Source organism: Carcharodon carcharias, chromosome 5 (assembly GCF_017639515.1).
Source record: "Carcharodon carcharias isolate sCarCar2 chromosome 5, sCarCar2.pri, whole genome shotgun sequence".
NCBI classification, from domain to species: domain Eukaryota; kingdom Metazoa; phylum Chordata; class Chondrichthyes; order Lamniformes; family Lamnidae; genus Carcharodon; species Carcharodon carcharias.
In genome coordinates this window covers 15,189,138-15,212,111 of record NC_054471.1, presented here as the reverse complement: position 1 = coordinate 15,212,111, position 22,974 = coordinate 15,189,138, and the positions used below count along the sequence as shown (strand labels likewise).

Genomic DNA, 22,974 nt, shown 5'->3' with positions numbered 1-22,974 from the left:
CCCAGTTTCTGCTCTTCCTTTTGCAGGTGATCACATTGCTGGGATGTTGGCAGTCGCCGTGGCTTCTAGTCGGACGCTGGAAGTGGTGGATCTGGAGGGAACTGGCCTCACGAATCAGTCTGCTCAGGTATACAGGCACTTGAACTGGACTAGCCATATAAATACTGTGGCTACAAGAGCAGGTCAGAGGCTCGGAATTCTGCGGCGAGTAACTCACGTCCTAACTCCCCAAAGCCTGCCCACCATCCACAAGGCCCAAATCAGGAGTGTTTTCTATGCATAGAAAAAGGGGTTAAGGACAATTAACATTAGCTTTATACCCTTTTGTTTTACACTGTGCCCTTTTTCCAGTAGACAAAAGGATAACTGTCAGAAGCTCTCATCTGACACAGGTGGGAGTTTGCACATGGTAACATAACAGTACCTTCATCATTACAATGGTTATAATCCACTTTGAATTTTCAGGATATAAATGGACATTCTTGACACTGAGCTACACAGAAGTAAGTAATTTACATGATTCATTCAACATTTTTGGGCTGTTCTTGGCCAGTTTTTCTTAAAAATATTCAGCCTGCAATTAGGTTCTCATGAACCTTGTGCAAACCTTGCAAATATATTTTTTCCCCCTGTATGTTTACTGACACAAATGGATTTCCTGCTGAGAGTTGCCACATCTAAGGTGCTTGGAAGGAGAAACGAGCTCCACAGGGACATCGGAGGGATGATCTGTGCTAACAGGAAGGGAACAGAAGGAAAAGAGACTATGCTGGAGTATGACATAGGCTGAATGCGAAGTTGGGAATTTTGTTCACATGCCTCTAGTAACTCTAGAAGGCACAATTTGCACTCCAGAAGTAGGGTAACCTAGAGACAAAAGTGAAAGATTTCAGAAGAATAATCATATTGCACTTGAAACATTAACTCTATTTCTCTCTCCACAGATGCTGCCAGACCCGCTGAGTTTTTCCAGCATTTTCTGTCTTTGTAGCAGGCAGTTTTAGATCTGGTAATGTGCAATGAGACAGGGTTAATTAATGACCTCATAGTAAAGAAGTCTCTAGCCTGCAGTGATAATAACATGATAGAATTTCACATTCAGTTTGAGAGTGAGAAGTGTAGGTGTAAGACTAGTGTCTTAAACTTAAATAAAAGCAATTACAAGGGTATGAAAACAGAGTTTGCAGGAGTGAACTGGGAAAATAGGTTAAAATGTAGAACAGCGGCAGACATTTAAGCAGGTACTTATTAACTCTCAGCAAAGATATATTCCATTGAGAAAGAAAGACTCTATGGCCAGAATTTTCCAGCTGATGTGCGGATGGCCTAGCCTGCAGGTCAGTGCATAAAATGATGCGCACTGACATCGCGTGAACCATTGCGATATTTTGGTGGGCGGGCAATCAGTTCGCCCGCCATTAATTGAAGGGCTCGTTAAGCCCCTTAACTTGCCAATTGTGTATGATTTTGAGGGGTCCGTGCGAACTTCAGGTCGGGGCACGGGCCCAACGGGCAGGCGGGCAGGAGATTATTTAAGAAAACTTTTGCAATGTCAGGATATGAGGACTCAGAGGAGTTGTCCATGTTTTTGACAAAGTTATAATTGATGAAAACATTTTAAAGTTGCCTGTGTGATTGTTAGCAGGTCTCATTGATTTCCAAGAGCTTCTTATATACTTTGAAACCAGTCTGCAGACAGTAATCTTTCTCGTGCCTGCAGCTTTCTGGAGGCCTCCATTTAGCCTGGGGATATGGGTTCTGACATCTCCACTGGAGGCAGCTCCCCTGAGGAGGAAGGGAGGGATAGAATAAGGAGGAGGCCAGGACTGGACAATCAGCCTCCAGGGGATCCACCTTTGGGAGGCCAGGTGCAGGCACAAGGGGTGCAGGGCCAAGAGGTTGTCCAAGGTGCAAGGGGCTGCAGAAGACGCCATTATCCTGCTGCCAGGGTATACAGGCGGTGAAGCAGCTACCTCAATATGACTGAGGTGCAGTGCTGAAGGAGGCTCCGACTCTCAAGGGAGACAGTCAACTATATCTGTCAGATGATTGGCCCTGAAATCTCCCCTAACTCTGTGGGTGGACACCCCATGCCAGTCTCTCTGAAGCTCACAGTTGCCCTCCACTTCTATGCCCCTGGATCCTTCCAGGGCTCGGTGGGTGATCTTTGTGGTGTCTCCCAATCAGCTGTCCATACTTGTGTCAAGCAGGTTACAGATGCTCTGTTTAGATGGGTATCCACCTTCATCCACTTCCGCTGTGACCGGGCAAGTCATACACAGCGAGCCAGAAGCTTCGCGGCCATTGCTGGCTTCCCCTGCGTCCAGGGTGCTATAGACTGCACACATGTGGCCATCAAGGCGCCAGTAGATGAACCCGGTGCCTTCATCAACAGGAAGGGTCTCCACTCCATGAACGTGCAGATAGTTTATGATCACAGGATTCGGATTTTACAAGTCTGTGCAAAGTATCCAGGCAGCTTCCACGACGCCTACATCCTCAGACACTTCCAGGTGCCGGGGCTCATCAGTGCTCTGGCTCTGCTGGATGGTTGGCTGCTGGGTGACAAGGGCTATCCCCTGCGAAGGTGGCTCATGACACCACTATGCCATCCAAGAACAGAAGCTGAGCATTGATACAATAGGAGCTGTGGTGGGGAGAGCCATTGGTCTTCTCAAGATTCGCATCCCTTGCCTGGACCGCTCAGGGGGCGCACTCCAGTAACCCCCAGATCGCGTCTCTCTGATAGTGGTAGTCTGCTGTGCCCTGCACAATCTTGCGCTGGAAAGGGTGGCTGCAGTTGGCGATGAAGACCTTGACGTCCTGGATGAGGTTACACATGATGAATCCAGCAGTGCCTCAGAGGATGAGGAAGCACAGGGCAATGATGAGGTGCAGAACAATGACCCACATTTACACCAAGGAGGCAGGGACACCCGCGACAATTTAATCCAAAGAACCTTCAGCCAGCTCCACTGACATGGATCAGCAGGCACAGCATTGCCTGGAACTTCCACACGTGGCACTTAGGTGCCACATCTTCCACCTGTTCAGCTGCAACTAAGGGCTTAGTACAGAAACATCAATGTCCACTCAAACACTCATGATAAATATGTGAAAAAGAAAAATGCACCACAAACAAAAGACCCTCAGCCATAGTTACAAAGGTGGACTTTATTTTGTCCAAAACAAAAACACACACCACTTGTTAGCGATCACAAAAATATGGGTCGTTATTCTAAGGCCAACACAAAACCACCAGTGACATACCCGTAGAGTGCCTCAGGTGCCTTATGCTTATGTTTTTGGGTGCTAAGTCTAGGTGCCGCCCCATCACTCGGAGTGGCTTGAGAGCCAGCCTGCTGACTCTGTTGTCCTGTTGGGCTCGATGACCTTGACGGGCGTCCTCTGGCCCATGGAGCCTGTGATGGCCCCGCCTGGGAGGGAGTGGCCAGTTCCAGAACTGGCACCTCCCCAGTTGTCACAGCCTCAACGGAAGAAACATTGACTGGCAGAGGAGCTGCTGCCCTTATCCAAGCACCATGAGAGAAGCTCGCAGCGAAGACAGACAGCTGCTGCACCAACGTGAGGTCCAAATCTACGTCCCTGCTCACCACAGATGCATGGGCACCGAGCGCTGGCACTTGATGTCCACAATATCTCCCACAATGGGAAACACCACCTGTGGCCAGAATTGCTGTGAGGGGTTGCTGGTCAGAGCGTAACCCAATCATATTTTGATCCATTTGGTGGAAGCCCCTCTCTATGAGAGTCGCCAATCTCTCATTGAAGGAATCCTGATGCTCTGCTCTGAAGGCGGATTCTTTGCGTGCACTCTTCCATCGCAGAGAGCAACTGAACCATTCCCTAATGCAACCCTGCCAGATGCAAACACACTTCCTGCCGCCTTTCCTGCAGCTGCTGCAATGGGGACAACACCAGAGGCACGTCATCAGTGCCAGACTCAGCATGTGCCTCGTCCCCTGCAGCCCTCCGGCTGCTGGAACCATCGGCATTCTCTGCCCCTACCATCTCCTCCAGCGATCGTGATGTGCCCTCTCCACTGTGACCCGGGACATAGCCGACAGTAAAGCCCCACCAAGGTGTGTGTGTCTACACTGGTGCCTGGCTGGCTGAAATGATGTGCCGCAAGTTGCACTTGTTGGCCCTCAGGTTTGGAGGGGGGCCGGGGGGTCGAGGTGCGGGTCACTCTGGTGGTGATGCTGAAATTAACAACAAGGACAGTGCATCAGTTAACGTGCGTTCACTTCAACCTTTCATCCCATTCCCCCCAAGCCTCATAAGTCGCTCCCCCTTCAGGACCCTAAGGAGAAGAACATTGGCGAGGTGAAAAAGAGTCAAGATGAGCCCCAAACATTAAAAGCACATGCAGACAAGCTGGTCAGATGGCCTCAGGAATGCCACATAGCATGTTATGTACCATAGGAGTGGGGAGAGTGCAGAGGTACCTGACCTGGATGCATTCTGGCCTGGATAGTTGCGGGGCTGAAGAAACATCTCAAACACTAGCAACATTTGCCGTTGATCACAGGAAATTGAGAGGTCACGTTATTGGCCTTCATTCCATTAGGCCAGGTGGGCAGAAGGCAACATTTCCCCTTGGTGCAGGGATGAGTAACGTGGTGGCATTTGTCTAAGTTGAGTGCCATGATGTTCACAGCTGAGGTGCTGAGGACCTTTTGGACAAAGTAATGTGGGGCACACTGGCTGAAAAGGTGCTGGAGATCCCGAACCCCCTCAGATGAAATAAGTCTTTGGCTGTGCAGCAGCGATCCAATGACATGTTAGACCTTGGTGATAGTGGTCACAAATGGGATAAGGTGACTTTGGAAAGTGGTGGAGACACGATTCCTCAAGGGGACGAAGGTCCCTTTTGTATGACCCACACGTCAGAGTGTCTCAGTCTGTGAATGAGCTGTGTTTCAGCATTAACGATTGCAGCAACCATCAGTGGTTTGGATGGTGGGCAGACAGAAAGGATGGGACTGTGGACCTCAAATACCTGCCCGCCGGACCCCAGCCTCGCTGCCCCCTGCTGCCCTGGCCTCCTGACTCCTCCCCAGCTCCATGGCCTGCTCTTCAAAAGGCATGAGGCACTGCAGGAGGGCGCGCCCACCTCCAGTCCTCTGGTGCTCCCGGGCATTGTGGTGAGTTTTTGCCTGCAAAACAGAGAAGAGCATTTATTGGGGCTGCTTGCTCATGTCGTCTGCACACGCACGCCACACCCAAACCACAGTGGCCCATCTGAGGCCTCCAGCAGCTGCTGTCCACACCACTGGTGATCAGTCCCCAGAAGATTGCACGGCTGGTCCCAACCCCCTTCCCCAACGGCCACCTTGGACACATTCAGCATCCATACTTTGAATATCACATGGCTCTTAGCGCCCATGGCAAGGAGGCGCAACTAGATGCAGTGCCGAGGCCAGCAGATGGCACTTGCCCAAAACACCTTGAGGCTCCCCTTGCACAATCTCATTATCATCAATATGACATGTTTTGGAGTTCTGAGTATGTGTCATGCGGCCTCCCCTGCAGGTTGCCCCCAAGACTACTCAAATGTCACCAAGACCAACATATGCTGCGGGGAGAACCCTTCTTCTCCTCAACCACTAAGGCTGGTGTAAGCATGGTCAGTACCCATTCGTCCACCCAGCATGCGACAGATGCCCAATGCAGTAACGACAGCAAGATATGGTGGGGGGGGGAGGTCAAAGGCTAAGGCTGCCTTGTGGGTCAAATGGCCAAGACAGACATGGTACTCACCCTTCCAGAGCGCAGCAAATTATTGAATCTTTTTCGGCACTGGGTGCGAGTGCGCCGCACGTCATCATGGGTGTTTACAGCATCACGCACCTCCTCCCACGCCTGGCTGGTGACATGGGAGGTCCTCCTCCTCCCATCCTCCAGATACAGAAGGTGCCGACGGATGCCTGCCTCTTGCAGGAGGACAGCAAGGCATTCATCGGAAAGTCGGGGGGCACAGTGGCCTCTCCTGCAGCCTGCCCCCCTCCTCCTGCTCATGCTGCTCTCCACTCGCACCTCCCTCCCTCTCTCCGTGAGTGGCCATGGTGCACTGCCTCAAGCAGGCTGCCTGGCCATTCTTTATGCAGGCTGCCAGTTCCCCATTGGAATCAGCAGTCTGAGGCCGCCCGCCCCCGTGACAATTTTCCCATTCTATACGGGAGTCACTAACCTGCTGGGTGGGCCTTAATTGGCCTGTCCGTGGAAAATGGCAGTGCGGCCCGTTTCTTCAGCAGCAATCGGCCACCCGCCCGACCGGCAAACAAAAAATTCCGCCCTATGAGAAGAATTTATTAGCTGTGACTAGCTAAGGAAATTAAGGATACAAACATATGAACATATGAAATAGGAGCAGAAGTAGGCCATTCAGCCCTCGAGCCTGCTCCACCATTCAATGAGATCTTGGCTGATCTGTTTGTGTTTCGAGTTCCACATTCCCATCTACCCACCACACACACACACACGCACACACACACACACACACACACACACACACACACACACACACACACACACACACACACACACACACACACCCCCAGCCCCCCACCCTGCCGGATATCCTTTGATTCCCTTCCTGAACAAGAATCAATCTACCCTCCACCTCCTGATTTACAGCTATTACTGGAATGTTTCTTGTATCTTCTATAGTGAAGATAGAAGCAAAACATTTGAAAGAAAAAACATACATTACTGTGAAGATTAGTGGTAGGTCAGAAGATTGGACAGATTTTAGAAACAAGCAAAGAATTACAAATAAAAAAATGAGGGAGAAATTAGAGTATGAGAGAAAGGTGGCTAGAAATATAAAAACAGATAGTGAGTGTTTCTATAAGGGTTTTAAAGGGAAAGAGTAACTAAAATGAGCATTGGTCCCTTGGAGGGTGAGACTGGCTTATTCACTTGCGTTGCCATAGCCTCCAGGGCCATGGGCCAAGCGCTGGAAAATGGGATCAGTGTAGTCAAATCTTTGTTGACAGGCGTGGACATTATGGATCTCCTTCTGTGCTGTAACCGTCTATGAGTTTATGAGTCTACTGGGGATTAATAATGGAAAACAAAGAGATGGTGGAAGCGTTAAACAGGCATTATGTGCCTGTCTTCACCATAAAAGACACAAAAAAATTCCAAGAATACTTGAAAATCAAGAGGTAAAAGGGAGGGAAGAACTTAAAACATCATTAAGGAGGAAATAGAAGGATATCAGGCAGAGCCAACATGGTTTATTGAAAGGGAAATCATGTTTGACTGATTTTTTTAAAAGTTCTTTTATTAAGTAACAAGTAGGTACAGCCATAGTGCTGTTAGAGAGAGAGTTCCAGTTTTTGATCTGTGACGGTGAAGGAATGGCGATATGATTCCAAGTTAGGATGATGTGTGGCTTGAAGGAGAACTTACAGGGGATGTCCTCCTATTACCTCCTTAATAATGTTTTAAGTTCTTCCCTCCCTTTTACCTCTTGATTTTCAAGTATTCTTGAAATGGTTTTTGTGTCTCCTGGTGTTCCCATGCATCTATTGCCTTGTCTTTCTAGGTGGCAGAAGTCATGGATTTGGAAGGTGCTATCAAAGGAACCTTTGTGAGTTTCTGCAGTGTATCTGGTAGATGGTACACACTGCTGCCACTGTGTGTTGGGGGTGGCTGGAGTGCATGTTGAAGGTGGTGGATGGGGTGCCAATCAGCAGGCTGCTTTGTATGGGATGGTGTCAAGCTTCTTGAGTGTCAATGTTGTTGAAGCTGCTCTCATCCAGGCAAGTGCAGAGTATTCAATCACATTCCTGACTTGTGCCCTGTAGATGGTGGAAAGGCTTTGGGGAGCCATGAAGTGCTTTAAGAACTTCATTGATGTACTTTTTATGTTCGGCCAAGTAAGTCAGAAAGTGCTTTTTATTCAGTTCACAAATTTTCCTTAAATTTCCCTGTTTCTCCCTAATCCAATGAACTTGAGCTTTGTCCAATTCCATTTTTGTAAAAGTTTCCATTTCTACTTTCTGAAGTTCTAATTTATGTTCAAAACCAAATATTCATTTCTGAAGCTCTGTTGTGGTAACACTGGACTTAACTTTTCCATTTTCCATCAAAACATGCCTTTCCTCTCATCATTAGGTAGAAATACTGTCTTTGCTTTACCACATATTGCACATGCTTTCTCTGCATTTTTAACTTGGCCTGTTTTTCAACATCTCAAACTTTAATTGACTTTTCCTGCTTAGCTGACATATGAACATATGAATTAGGAGCAGGAGTAGGCAATTCAGCCCTTCGAGCCTACTCCGCCATTCAATAAGATCATGGCTGACCTGATTGTGACCTCCATTCCATATTTCCACTGACCCCTGATAACCTTTCATCACTTTGCTTATCAAAAATCTATCTAGCTCTGCCTCAAAAATATTTAAAGACTCTGCTTCCACCACCTTTTGAGTCAGACAGTTCCAAAGGCCCATGACCCACTGAGAGAAAAAAATACTCCTCACCTCTGTCTTAAATGGGCAACGCCTTACTTTTAAACAGTGACCCCTAGTTCTAGATTCTCCTGGAAGAGGAAACATCCTCGCCACATCCACCCTGTAAAGACCCTCAATCAAGTCACTTCTTACTCTTCTAAATTCCAGTGGATACAAGCCTAGTATGTCCAACCTTTCCTCATAAGACAACCTGTGTATTCCAGATATTAGTCTAGTAAACCTCCTCTGAACTATTTGCAATGCACTTACATTCTTCCTTAAACAAGGAAACCAATATTGTACAAAGTACTCTAGATGTGGCCTCACCAATGCCCTGTATAACCGATGCATAACCTCTCTACTTTTGTATTCAATTTTCCTGTCAATAAAGGATAATGTTCTATTAGCTTTCCTAATTCCTAGCTGTAATACATACGAACTTTTTACAATGTGTGCACTGGGATCTCTGCATCTCAGTGCTTTGCAATCTCTCACCATTTAGATTATATGTTTTTTTTATTCTTCCTGCAAAACGGACAATTTCACATTTTCTCATATTATACTCCATTTGTAAGATCTTTGCCCGCTCACTTAACCTATCTATATCCCTTTTTAGCCTCCTCAGGTCCTCTTCACAATTTACTTTCCTGCCTATCTTAGTGTCATCAGCAAATTTAGCAATCATTCCTTCGATCCCTTCTTCCAAGTCATTCATATAAATTGAAAAAAGTTGAGGCCCCAGCACTGATCCCCATGGCACACCACTTATTACACCTTGGCCAACTAGAAAATCACCATTTATGTCTACCCTCTGTTTCCTATTAGCCAGCCAATCTTCTATCTGTGCAAATATATATTCCCCTTCACAATGAGCTTTTATTTTCCGCAATAACCTTTGATGTGGCCCCATATCAAATGCCTTTTTTAAAATGGATTCATGGGATATGGGCATTTCTGGCTAGGCCAGCATTTATTGCCCATCCCTAATTCCCCTTGAGAAGGTGGTGGTGAGCTGCCTCCTTGAACTACTGCAGTCCATGAGGTGTAGGTATACCCACAGTGCTGTTAAGGAGGAAGTTCCAGGATTTTGACCCAGCAACAGTGAAGGAGCAGCGATATATTTCCAAGTCAGGCTGGTGAGTGGCTTAGAAGGGAACTTCCAGGTGGTGGTGTTCCCATGGGCAAGATCGTTCATCCTGCGGGCAGGTATGCGCCCAATCTGAATGGGAGTGAAATAGTGCGCACTCTCACGATCTTTCAGTCAGCAAGTGCATGCAAGGGGTAGCAGCGTGCCTACTGACAATTAAGAGGCCTACCATGGCCCTTAAGTAATTAATTAAGTAGCATTTTTCGATGCCGGCTTAACCGTTCAGTTGGCAGGCAGGCGAGTAGGCCAGGCGGCCTTTGTATTTTTAATAAAGTTTCATCCGTGGACGGGATGGTTACTGAAAAAAAATAAATTTATTAACATCCTTTTTTACATGTCCCTCTTCATGTGACTGAGTCACATTTGGGGGCATGTTTATATCATATGTAATAAGTTTATTTTTCATATTAAAATCCTTCAGCTCCCTGGAGCAGCTCCATGCTTCAGGGAGCTATCAATGCACACTCCCTGGCGCACGTGCACACTTCAGCGCTCGTGCTCCTCCCGCCTCTACTCCAGCAGCACTGATGTTATCAGCGCGCATTTCACATTGGCTAGCCATTAGTTGACGAACCAGTATGAAATCGCAGTTGGGGCCCAATTGCGGGCAGCAAACCATGGCGCTGTGGCTCCCGGACCCGCCTGCTGTGCCCACCCAACAAGGGGAAAATCCTACCCAAGTGTCTGCTGCCCTTGTCCTTCTAGATGGTAGCAGTCGTAGGTTTGGAAGGTGCTGTCTATGGAACTTTAATGAGTTCCTACAGTCCACCTTGTGGATGGTACATACTGCTGCCACAGTGTGTCGGTGGTTGAGGGAGAGAATGTTTTTGGATGGGGTGCCAATCAAGTGGGCTGCTTTTTCCTGGATGGTGTCAAGCTTCTTGAGTGTTGGTGGAGCTACACTCATCCAGGCAAGTGGGGAGTATTTCATCACTTTTGCCTTGTGGATGGAGGATATGCTTTGTTCAGTTTTTGGTCAATGGTAATCCCCAGGATGTTGATAGTGGGGCATTCAGTGATGATAATGCCATTGAATGTTAAGGGGCAATGGCTAGGTTCTTCCTTGTTGGAGATGGTCATAGCTTGGCACTTATTTGGTGTTAATGTTATTTGTCATTTGTCAGTCCAAGCCTGGTTATTGTCCAGGTCTTTCTGCATTTAGACATGGACTATTTTAGCATCTGAGAAGTTGTGAATGGTGCTGAAAATTGTATAATCATCAGCGAACATCCCCACTTCTGACCTTATGATGGAAGGAAGGTCATTGATGAAGCAGCTGAAGATGTTTGGGCTATGGACACTACCCTGAGGAACTCCTGCAGTGATGTCCTGGAACTGAGGTGATTGACCTCCAGCAACCACAACCATCTTCCTTTGTGCTAGTTATGACTCCAACCAGCAGAGAGTTTCCCCCCCCAATTCCAATTGACTCGAGTTTTGCTAGGGCTTCCTGATGACACACTTGGTCAAATGCTGCCTTGATATCAAGGTCAGTCACTCACCTCAGTCTGTGTTTGAACCAAGGCTGGAATGAGGTCACGAACTGAGTGGCCCTGGCGGAACCCAAACTAAACATCAATGAGCAGATTATTGCTAGGCAAGTGCCGCTTGATAGCACTGTTAATGTCCCCTTCCATTACTTTACTGATGATCGAGAGTAGACTGATGGGTCGGTAGTTGGACAGGTTTGATTTGTCCTGCTTTTTGTGTACAGGATACACCTAGGCCATTTTCTACATTGCCAGATAGATGCCAGTGTTGTAGCTGTACTGGAACAGCTTGGCTAGGGGCGCGGCAAATTCTGGAGCACAAGTCTTCAGTACCATTGCCAGAATATTGTCAGGATCCATTGTCTTTGCAGTATCCAGTGCCTACATCCATTCCTTATATCACTTGGTGTTATGACCCAGTAGCTGGTAAAGCTGAGTTATTAAAAAATCCCAGAGAGAAACCTTAAACAAGTGTCATAATGTATATTTTAAGTGATATGTTTGAGATGCAGCTCTAAATTCAGGAATCAGACTACCAGTTCTCGAGAAGCTTTCATATCAAGCTACATGAGACATTTGTTAATTCACACAAGTTAAGTATATACACATGGTTACAAATTACTACTATCATAACTTTTAATAAATTCCCAAACTAATCTCCACTAATGCAACAGCAACCCATAGGCCAGAATTTTACCTTCGGCGAGCCCAACACGCCTGAAATTAAAATGACATGTGATGATGTCGAGCGTGCATCCCGACATCACCGCGCATCATCGCGATATTTTGGTAGGCTAGCGCGCTATGAGGACGGAGGCACGCCTACCATTAATTAACAGGCCAGTTAAGGCCTTGAAGTACCAATTTAATTTGATTTTGCGCAACCCATGCGATTTTCAGGGCGTTGCATGGGCGCAACGGGCAGGCGGGTAGGTCACATTTTCAAAAACCTTATCCACGGCGGGATGAGGGGTGCGTGGGCTCGCTAATGCGAGCTGCTAGTTCTTTAGATTATAACTTACTGCTGCTTGCTTGTGTGAACAGGACAACTTCATTTCGTTTCGGAGCTACTTTTACAGAAATAAGAGGCTTCAGTCCAGGACTCCAGAGGAGTCATAACACTTGGGGCCTTCCCCAGGTATCAGACAGGCTTCCCTTATCCTGGGAATGGGGATTGTGGTCTCTGCTGGAGGCATCTCCTCTGAGGAGGAAGAAATGGCCAGAAGGGGGAGGAGGCCAGGTGTCCCTATTCAGCCTCCAGGAGAGCCACCTGTGGGAGGAGAGGCGCAGGCATAAGGGGCGCAAGGCCAACAGGAAGTCCAAGGTAGAAGGGGCCACAGAAGATGCCATTATCCTGCTGCCAGGGTTTACAGGCAGCAATGCAGCTACCTCAATATATCTGAGGTGCAATGCCAAAGGAGGCTGCACCTCGCAAGGGAGACAGTGACCTCCATCTGTCAGATGATCAGACCTGAGATCAGCTCCGACTGTGTGGGTGGGCACTCCATGCCAGTGGTGCTGAGGTCACGGTGGCCCTCAACTTCTATGCCTCTGGCTCTTTCCAGGGGTCGGTGGGTGATCTTTGTGGAATCTCCTAATTGTCCACAGTTGTGTCAAGTTGGTGACAGATGCTCTGTTCAGGCGTGCACTCATTCATTACCTCATGGACAAGACAAGCCAGGCAGAGTGAGCCAGACACTCTGCAGCAATTGCTGGGTTCTCCCGCATCCAGGGTGCAATTGACTACATGCATGTGGCCATCAAAGTGAGCCGGGTGCCTTCGTCAACAGGAAGGGATTCCACTCCATGAACGTGCAGCTAATGTGTGACCATAGGTTGCAGATTCTGCACGTCTTTTCAAAGTGCCCAGGCAGCACCCATGATGCTTACATCCTCAGACACTCCCAGGTGCCGAGGCTCTTCAGTGTTCCAGCCCAGCTATATGGATGGCTGCTAAGCGACAAGGGCTACCCCCTCAAAAGGTGGCTCATGACACCTCCCTGTCATCCAAGAACAGAAGCCGAGCAGCGGTACAGTAGGAGCCATGCCTCCACAAGGGCGGTGGTAGAGAGAACCATCAGTCTTCTCAAGATGCGCTTCCGATGCCTGGACCATTCAGGGGCACACTCCAATACACCTCCAGATTGTGTGTTGCTGATAGTGGTTGTGTGCTGCACCCTCCACAATCTGGCATTGGAAAGCGGGGACGCTGTTGAGGAAGAAGATGTTGACGCAGCTGCTCTGGCTGTAGATGATAAGTCCAGTAGTGAGTCTGAGGTTCACCCCCTTGCCCAAATGCTGCCTCATTGACATTTGCCACTCACACTCTAAGAACTCTGAGGTCCGGGGGGTTGTGGGGACTGCTCGTAACTGCTGTGCTAAGTGACCCATGCCAACACGGTACTCACCCTTCCCAATTGCAGGATGTCGTTGAAGTGCTTGCACCCATGTGCGCCTCGCTACATCATGGGAGCTGACCCTCGATGCCACCCCTTCCCAGGCATTTTTGTGAGGTAGGGGGCCCTCATCCTCCCATTCCTTGGGACAAGGATATCCTGGTGTGCTGTCACCTCCTCCAGGAGGGCAGCGAGACACTCGTCAGAAAACCTCAGGGCCTCTGCCCTGCCGGTCTGCCCTCCCCTTGCCCTGTTCTGCAATGATGTTCTGCATCGCAATGGTATTGCAAAGTCAATGGCAGCCTTCACGTGGCTACCTGCGCTGTTTTTGAATAGACCACTGGGTTGCCATTGGACCCAGTGGCCTTTGAGCTCCCGCCCCGCCTGCCCCTTCAAGCTGATGCCAGAGACGGGCATTACGCTGGGCAAGCCTTAATTGGCCTGACTGCATAAAATGGCAGTGCGGACCCAATCATGGGCGGCGGTTCCTGCCCCGCCCACTCTCGCTGAGCCTGCCCGACGCAGGAAAAATTCAGGCTATAGACTTTAAGCAGACACCAGGTAAAGCATTTTCACATTACAAATTCAAAATGAGGTTCCTTTCGCTTTGGTTCCTTTGCAGGCACAGTGGTAGGCTTACAGGCTTTGATCTTGCATGGCCTCTGCCCTGTACACATGAAACTACTATCTGTTATACCTAGCACATCTCATTGAATGTAAATTCTCATTGTATCACCAGCCCCTTTGAATTTCCCTCTTCTAATAAAACCCCTTTCATTGTACCAATTTTATTAGTAATATAAACATTGCTTGGCCTCTGCTAGCTAGATGCCAGATTTCATTCCCTTTCTTGAATGCTGTATTCCACAAAATGCAAATGCACTCTGCCTTACATCTCAAACCTGGTACACATCAAAGCACCCAGGCTAGCTGGCTTTAATCCAATTAAGACACATCCACAGACTAACATTTATTTTTAAAAGGTTATTTTTAAAAGCCTGGTGTTGCTCCTGGCATGCTCTCCTGTACTCTTCAATGAACTCCTGGCTTGGTGGTAATGGTAGACTGGAGGATATGCCGGGCCATAGGGTTACAGATTGTGGTTGAATGCAATTCTGCTGCTGATGATGGCCCACAGTGCCTCATGGATGCCCAGTCTTGAGTTGTTAGATTTATTCAAAATCTATCCCAATTAGTTGTAATGCCACATAAGATGATTGACCTCAATTAGAAGACTGGACTTCATCTCCGCAAGGACTGTGAAGTCCGATACCGATACTGTCATGGACGGATGCATCTGCAGCAGGCAGGTTGGTGGGGATGATGTATTATGACCACAGCAGGTGTTAATTGTTGCGCAAACCAAATCCCAGAGGAAAACCTGGCCTACAGGCCATACCCATTTTTTTGTATTCTGAAAACGAGAAGAAACATAGAAACATAGAACATAGAAGCAGGAGTAGATCATTCGGCCCTTCGAGCCTTCACCGCCATTCAATATGATCATGGCTGATCCTCTATCTCAATGCCATACTCTCACTCTCTCCCCATACCCTTTGATGCCTTTAGAGGTTTGGCCTCCACAGCCCACAGGTTCACCACCCTCTGAGTGAAGAAGTTTCTCTTCATCTCAGTCCTAAATAGCCTACCCCGTATCCTGAGATTGTGACCTCTTCTTCTAGAACATCCAGCCAGAGGAAACATCATCCCTGCATCCAGTCTGTCCAGCTCTGTCAGAATTTTATACATTTCAATTAACTCCCCTCTTATTCTTCTAAACTCCAGTGAATCCAGGCCTAGTCGGCCTAATCTCTCCTCATACGACAATCCTGCCATACCAGGAATTAATCTGATGAACCTTTGCTGCACTTCCTCTATGGCAAGTACATCCTTTCTAAGGTAAGGAGACCAAAACTGCACACAGTACTCCAGGTGTGGTCTCACCAAGGCCCTGTACAGCTGCCTTAAGACACACTCGCTCTTGTACTCAAGTCCCCTTGCAATGAAGGCTAACATACCATTTACTATCAATTATTTACTGCACCTGCATGCTTGCTTTCAGTGATAGGTAGACAAGGACATCCAGGTCCCTTTGTACAACAACATTTCCCAATCTATCACCATTTAAATAATACTCTGCCATTCTGTTTTTCCTACTGAAGTGGATAACTCACACTTATCCATGTTGTACTGCATCTGCCATGTATTTGCCCACTCAATCAACTTGTCTAAATCACCTAGACGCCTCTTAACATCCTCCTCATCACTCACATTCCCACCTAGTTTTGTATCATCAACGAACTTGGAAAAGTTACATTTGGTTCCCTCATCCAAATCATTGATAGATATTGTGAATAGCTGGGGCCCATTACTGATCCCTGTGGTACCCACTAGTCACTGCCTGCCATTCCAAAAAAGACCCATTTATTCCTACTCTCTGTTTCCTGTCTGCTAACCAATTCTCAATCCATACCAAAGTATTACCCCCAATCCCATATGCCTTAATTTTGCACACTAACCTATTATGTGGGACTTTATCAAAAATTTTCTGAAAATCCAAATACACCACATCCACTAGTTCTCCTTTATGTCAAGACCTACCGATCTCAGCAGTGAGAGATTCAGTGACACTTTTGGGATTTTAACAATTAAAAGTACAAGTTTTTTAACAAAAATAAAAGAAAACTTAAGCACACAAGATCACAGTCACACAATTAAGGTTAGTCTTACAAAACATTCCCCGAAAAGACTCTTTACTTGGTCAGACCCACAAGTATACACCTTCAGGCAACACTCCCTTATAGATGTTAACTATAAAAGAAATCTAGTAATACACAGGGCAAACTGCTGTAGCTTCAATAAAGGTGTACAACATGACCTTTACCTTAACAAAAACAGAATTACCTGGAAAAACTCAGCAGGTCTGGCAGCATCGGCGGAGAAGAAAAGAGTTGACGTTTCGAGTCCTCATGACCCTTCGAGTTCTGTCGAAGGGTCATGAGGACTCGAAACATCAACTCTTTTCTTCTCCGCCGATGCTGCCAGACCTGCTGAGTTTTTCCAGGTAATTCTGTTTTTGTTTTGGATTTCCAGCATCCGCAGTTTTTTTGTTTTTATTTATGACCTTTACCTTTGCTGGTTCCCCTTATTGCCTGACTTGCAGACACATCCTCCTCACCCTGACCATTAACCAACTGTAAAGTTCTGCCTAACCTAAGGAGAATAACTACCTCCTGGACAACTCATGCCCTCCACCCTCTTAATGGCCCTTTATAGCCTCCACGCCCCTAACCAATCCCCCCATGGCCCCTTACAGCTCCCATGCCAACTCATGGCAACCCATGTCTCCAACCACCACCCTTTGCCATCACACACTCCAGGCCAGTTCAGCGAGTATCCACCATGGGCTTGAGCCATGTTGAGTTGAAATGAAATACAGATCTAAATATCCCTTACAACTTTCACTGTAATTTAAAAAAAAATCCCCATTCATGAAAACCCATTCAAAACTTTAAAAGCCACTCAAGCACTTAATTCCTTATCAAAATAAAATAAATCTATAGTCATACATACAAACATATGAAAAACATACGGGCCCCGTACTTCGATGGAGTGGCAGTCAGTCTCGGATCACCACTCCACTCCTATTTCTTACCTAAAAATCCAGCTGCTCCTTTCTCGCCCGACCTTCCAACTCAGGCCGGATGAGAACTGTCCAGTGCAGCAAGTTCCCGAGGACTGGAGAGGCAGAAGGCAGAAAGCCACGGGTGGCTGGGGGTGGGTGGGGGGAGCCATATGAGGTAGATGGGAGTGTAGTCAGGGCAGGTGTTAGTGGGGGAGGGCGAGGGTTTGTTGGGGGGCGTTGAGGGAGTCCCATGGAGGGTCATGGGGGAAGTCAGGATTGGGGGTGAAGTCCAGTGGGAGGGCCGGTGTAGGGGAGGTGGTCAACCACCCGGGAGCTAGAAGTGGTTTCAATTCTTCTAATTTTTCCTGGGTAACTATTCTGGTAAGACAGTTGGAACCATCTGAAGTTTGTGATTTAATTTGTATTTTCAGGTGGTTCTGATTGCAGGGCAATTGCCCAATGGAGATTTGAACTTCCTGGACAATTGCTGTGCAATCCTTACCGGGAAACTCCGGAGGTGAGGGGGTGTTCCAAAGTGCATCTTTGTGGTACCCCCAATTAGGACGCCCGCAGAGTTTGGAAGTTATGGGCCATGAATTAGAAGCAGGAGTAGGCTGTTCAGCCCCTTGAGCCTGATCCACAATTCAATAAGATCATGGCTGATCTGACTGTGGCCTCAACTCGATATTCCACTTACCCCCAATAACCTTTAACTCCCTTGTTAGTCAAGAATCTATCTAGCCTTGCCTTAAAAATATTCATTGTCCCTGCCCTGACTGCTCTCCGGGAAGACAGCTCCAAAGATTCACAACCTTCTGAGAGAAAAAGTTTCTTCTCATCTCTCTCTTAAATGAGAGACCACTTATTTTTAACTGTGGCCTCCTGTCTCACCCACGTGGAGAAACATCTTTTCAGCATCCACCCTGTCAAGTCCCCTCAGGGTCTTATATTTTTCAATAAGATCATAGTCATGGAGTTTTACAGCATGGAAAGAGGCCCTTCAGTCCTTCGTGTCCACGCCAATCAACAAGCCCCTATCTACTCTAATCCCATTTTCCAGCACTTGTGCCTTGTGTGCTTTGGCATTTCAGTGTTCATCAAAACACTTCTTAAATGTTGTGAGCACTCCCACCTCTTTCACCCTTTCAGTGTGTTCCAGATTCCAACCACCCCCGGGGTGAAAAAATGCTTCCTCAAATCCCCTCTAAACCTCCTGCCCCTTAACTTAAATCTATGCTCCCTGGTTATTGACCTCTCCACTAAAAGGAAAAGTTTCTTCCTATCTACGCTTTTATGTCCCTCATAATTTTGTACACCTCAATCAGGTCCCCCCTCAGCCTTCTTTGCTCTAAGAAAAACAACCCCAGCTTATCTAGTCTCACTTCATAGCTGAAACGCTCCAGCCCAGGCAACATCCTGGTGAATCTCCTCTGCACCATCTCCAGTGCAATCACATCCTTCCCATAGTGTGGTGACCAGAACTGCACACAGTACTCTAGATGTGGCCTAACTAATACTTCATACAGCTCCATCATAACCTCTCTGCTCTTGTATTCAATGCCTCGACTAATAAAGGCAAGTATCCTATATGCCTTCTTAACCACCTTATCTACCTGTCCTGCTGCCTTCAAGCATCTATGGACATTCACACCAAGGTTCCTCTGATCCTCTGAACTTCCTAGGGTCTTACCATTCATCGTGTACTGCCTTGCCTTGTTAGTCCTCCCAAAATGCATCACCTGACACTTCTTAGGATTAAATTCCATTTGTCACTAGTCTACCCATCTCACCAGCCCATCTATATCATCCTGTAGTCTAAGGCTTTCCTCCTCGTTATTTACCACACCACCAATTTTCATGTCATCTGTGAACTTACTGCTCATATCTCCTACATTCATGTTTAGATCATTAATGTACACTACAAATAGCAAGGGACCCAGCACCGAACCTTATGCCACTGGACACAAGCTTCTAGTCCCAAAAACTATCTTTGATCATCAGTCTCTGCTTCCTACCAATGAATCAATTTTGGATCCAATTTGCCAAATTGCCCTGGATCCCATGGGCTCTTACCTTCTTGACCAATCTCCCTTGTGAGACTTTGTCAAAAGCCTTACTGAAGTCCATGTAGACTACATCAACTGAACTACCCTCATCTACACACCTAGTCACCTCCTCGAAAAATTCAATCAAATTTGTTAGACATGATTCCCCCCTGACAAAGCCTTGGTGACTGTCCCTGATTAATCTTTGCCTCTCAAAGTGGCTATTAATTCTGTCCCTCAGAATATTTTCCAAGTTTCTCTATCACAGATGTTAGACTCACTGGCCTATAGTTCCTGGTTTATCCCTACCACCCTTCTTGAATGATGGTACCACATTAGCTGTCCTCCAGTCCTCTGGCACCTCTTCTGTAGCCAGAGATTATTTGAAAATTAATGTCAGGGGCCCTGTAATCTCCTCCCTTGCCTCCCACAGAAGCCTGAGATACATTTCATCTGGGCCTGGAGATTAATCTAAATTTAAGCCTTCTAAAACTGCTAATACCTCCTCCTTTTCAATGCTAATTTGTTCAAGTATATCACAGTTCCCCTCCCTGATCTACATCATCCTTCTCTATAGTGAATACAGATGCAAAGTACTCATTTAAAACCCCACCTATGTCTTCTGTTTCCTCACACAGATTGCCCCAATATGCTTATAAGACGCCTTTGGATTTTCCTTTATTTTACCCACCTGTGTTTTTTCATGCCCCCTCTTCGCTCTCCTAATTTCTTTTTTAAGCAACCGCCTGCACCCTCAGTACTCCTCTGGGGCTTCCACTGTTTTGAGCCCTCGGTATCTACCGTCAGCTTCCCCTTTTCTCCTTATCCAATTCTGTATATTCCTTGACACCCAGGGTTCTCTAGACTTGTTGGTCCTACTCTTCACCTCTATGGGAACACCTCTATGGCCTTGGTCTCTCACTATTTCCTTTTTGAATGACTCCCACTACTCTGATGTAGATTTTGCTATAAATAGCTGCTCCCTGTCCACTTTGACTAGACCCTGTCTTATCATATTAAAATCGTCCTTCCCCCAATTCAGAATCTTTATTTCCAGTCTATCTTTGTCCTTTTCCATAACTACCTTAAATCTTACTGGATTATGGTCACTATCACCGAAATGCTCCCCCACTGACACTTCTACCTCTTGCCTGGCTTTGTTCCCTAAAACTAGGTCCAGGACCGCCCCCTCTCTTGTAGGACTTTCTACATGCTGGCTTAAAAAGCTCTCCTGGATACATTTTAAGAATTCCACCCCCTCTAAGCCTTTCACACTTTGTCTATCCCAGTTGATATTGGGGAAGTTGAAATCCCCTATGATTATTACCCTATTATTTTTGTACTTCTCTGAGATTTGCCTACATATCTGCCCTTCTACCTCTCCCTGACTGTTTAGGGCTCAATAGTACACTCCCAGCAATGTGATTGCCCCCTTTTTGTTTTCAAGTGCTACCCATATGGCCTCATTTGAGGAACCTTCTAAGATATCATCCCTCCTTATTACAGCAATTGACTCCTTGATCAATATTGCAAAACCACCTCCTCTTTTATACCACCCCCTCCCCTCCTGTCTCACCTGAAGATTCTATACACCGGAACATTGAGCCACCAGTCCTGCCCCTCCCTCAACCATGTCTCCGTGATAGCAATGATATCGTATACCCGTGTGTAATCAACACCGTCAACTCATCTGCCTTATTTGCAAGGCTCCATGCATTAAAATAAATGCCATCCAGCCTTGCCATGCTCCCTTGTGCCTTAACTTGACTATATACACAGTCTTCCAGATTGACTTGCTTTTTCTTCTATATTTGTCTGTACATCACCCCCTACTATACTTCCACTCTGCATCCCATCACCTTGCCAAATTAGTTTATACCCCCACCAATAGCACTAGCAAACCCCTTCAAGGATGTTGGTCCTGTTCCGGTTCAGGTGCAACCTGTTGGAATCGTACAGGTTCCACGTTCTTCAGAAATGGACCCAGTGATCCAGGAATCTAAAGTCCTCCCTCCTGCACCAACTCTTCAGCCATGCATTCATCTTTTCTATCCACCTACTCTTATACTCTCTAGCACGTGGCACCGAGAGTAATCCAGAGATTACAACCTTTGCGGTCCTGCTTTTCAATCTGTTGCCTAGCTCCTTAAATTCATGTTGCAGGACCTCATCCCTCTTTCTACCTATGCCATTGGTACCAATGTGAATCAGTGTGATCTCTGACTTTTGGCCCTCCCCCTTCAGAATGCCCTGCAGCTATTCAGTGACATCCTTGACCTTGGCCCCAGGGAGGCAACACACCATCCTGGAGTCACATCTGTGGCCACAAAAACGCCTGTCTGTACCCCTCACATTGAGTCTCCTACCATCATTGCTCTTTCTCTTCCTCCCTTGTGCAGCTGGGCTCTGGCTGCACTCTCCAGAGGAACCATTACTCTCGCCATTTTCCAACTGTTCTTGAGTAAAATGCACTCTGGGGCTTTTTTGAATACCTGCCTGCCATCCTTCTTCTGATTGGTAGTCACCCATTCCTTCTCTAATTGCAGTTACTTAAGCTGCAGGGTGACCACGTCTAAAAACGTGCTATCCATGTAACTCTCAGCCTCGTGGGTGCACTGCTGTGCCTCCATCTGGTGCTCAAGCTTCGAAACCCGGTGCTCAAGCTGGTCCTGCAGATATGGTCATCCAGGCTGCCAGGAGCATTTAAGACTTCCCACATTCTGCAGTCCGTGCAACACAGGGGACTGAGCTCCCCTGCCATACCATTAGTTAAAATACTTTTACCCTAAATTTAAGCCAAGTAGAAAATTATTTATGTTTCTTTCTTTCTTTAAAAAAGAGCTAGGGCTCTTACCTTTCCTTAATGTAGCTTTAAAATGAAGAAAAATAACTTACCCATTACCTAGCAATCAGCTGTCTGCTTTGCGCTGATATGGCTTTCATCAGCTTTTTCGAATTCTGGCAGGGTTCGTGTTGGGGTTAGCTGCTGTTCCGACTGGCTTGATCTGGGCCTCGACCCTCAGGCTTTTATTGAGAAACTGGCTCCAATCATCACTCAATCTTCTAAACTTCAATAGATACAGGACCACCTTTTTTTTGATTCACTCATGGGATGTGGGCATCACTGGCTAGGCTAGCATTTATTGCCCATTTATTCCCCTTGTTCAGAGGGCAGTTAAGAACCAACCACATTGCTATGGGTCTGGAGTCTCACGTAGGCCAGACCAGCTAAGGACAGCTGATTTCCTTAAGCTGAAGTGAACCAGATAGGTTTTTCCAACAATCGACAATTGGCTTCATGGTCATCATTAGACTTTTAATTCCAGATTTTTTTTAAAATTCAAATTCCATCATCTGCTCTGGCGGGGTTCGACCTAGGTCCCCAGAGCATTACCCTGGGTCTCTGGATTACTGGTCCAGCGACTGCCATTATGCCATCACCTCCCCAACCTTTCCTCATAAGACAACCCCCTTCATCAGGCTTCAGTCTAGTGAGCTTTCTCTGAACTGCTTTTAACACATTTATATCCTTTCACAAATAAGGAGACCTAAATTGTACAAAGTATTCCAGATATGGTCTCACCAATGCCCTGTACAACTGTAGCAACACATCCCTACTTTATATTCCATTCCTGTTGCAGTGAATAAAAACATTCCATTTGGCTTCCTAATCACACACTGTACCTACATATTAACTTCTCCTGATTCATTTACCAGGACACCCAGATCCCTCTGTACCACAGATTTCTGCAATCTCTCCCATTTAAATAATATGCTACTTT

At 46.8% G+C, this 22,974-nt stretch overlaps 1 protein-coding gene across 1 annotated transcript in view; it reads left to right on the top strand.

Annotated features, from left to right (window-relative positions):
* The window catches only part of lrrc73 (leucine rich repeat containing 73), a 201,741-nt gene that overhangs the window by 98,696 nt on the left and 80,071 nt on the right, over nt 1-22,974 (top strand). Inside the window, exon 4 of the mRNA XM_041188565.1 lies at nt 27-127. Within this exon, the coding sequence (XP_041044499.1) occupies nt 27-127 (101 nt within the window). The remainder of the gene's footprint in view (nt 1-26; nt 128-22,974) is intronic.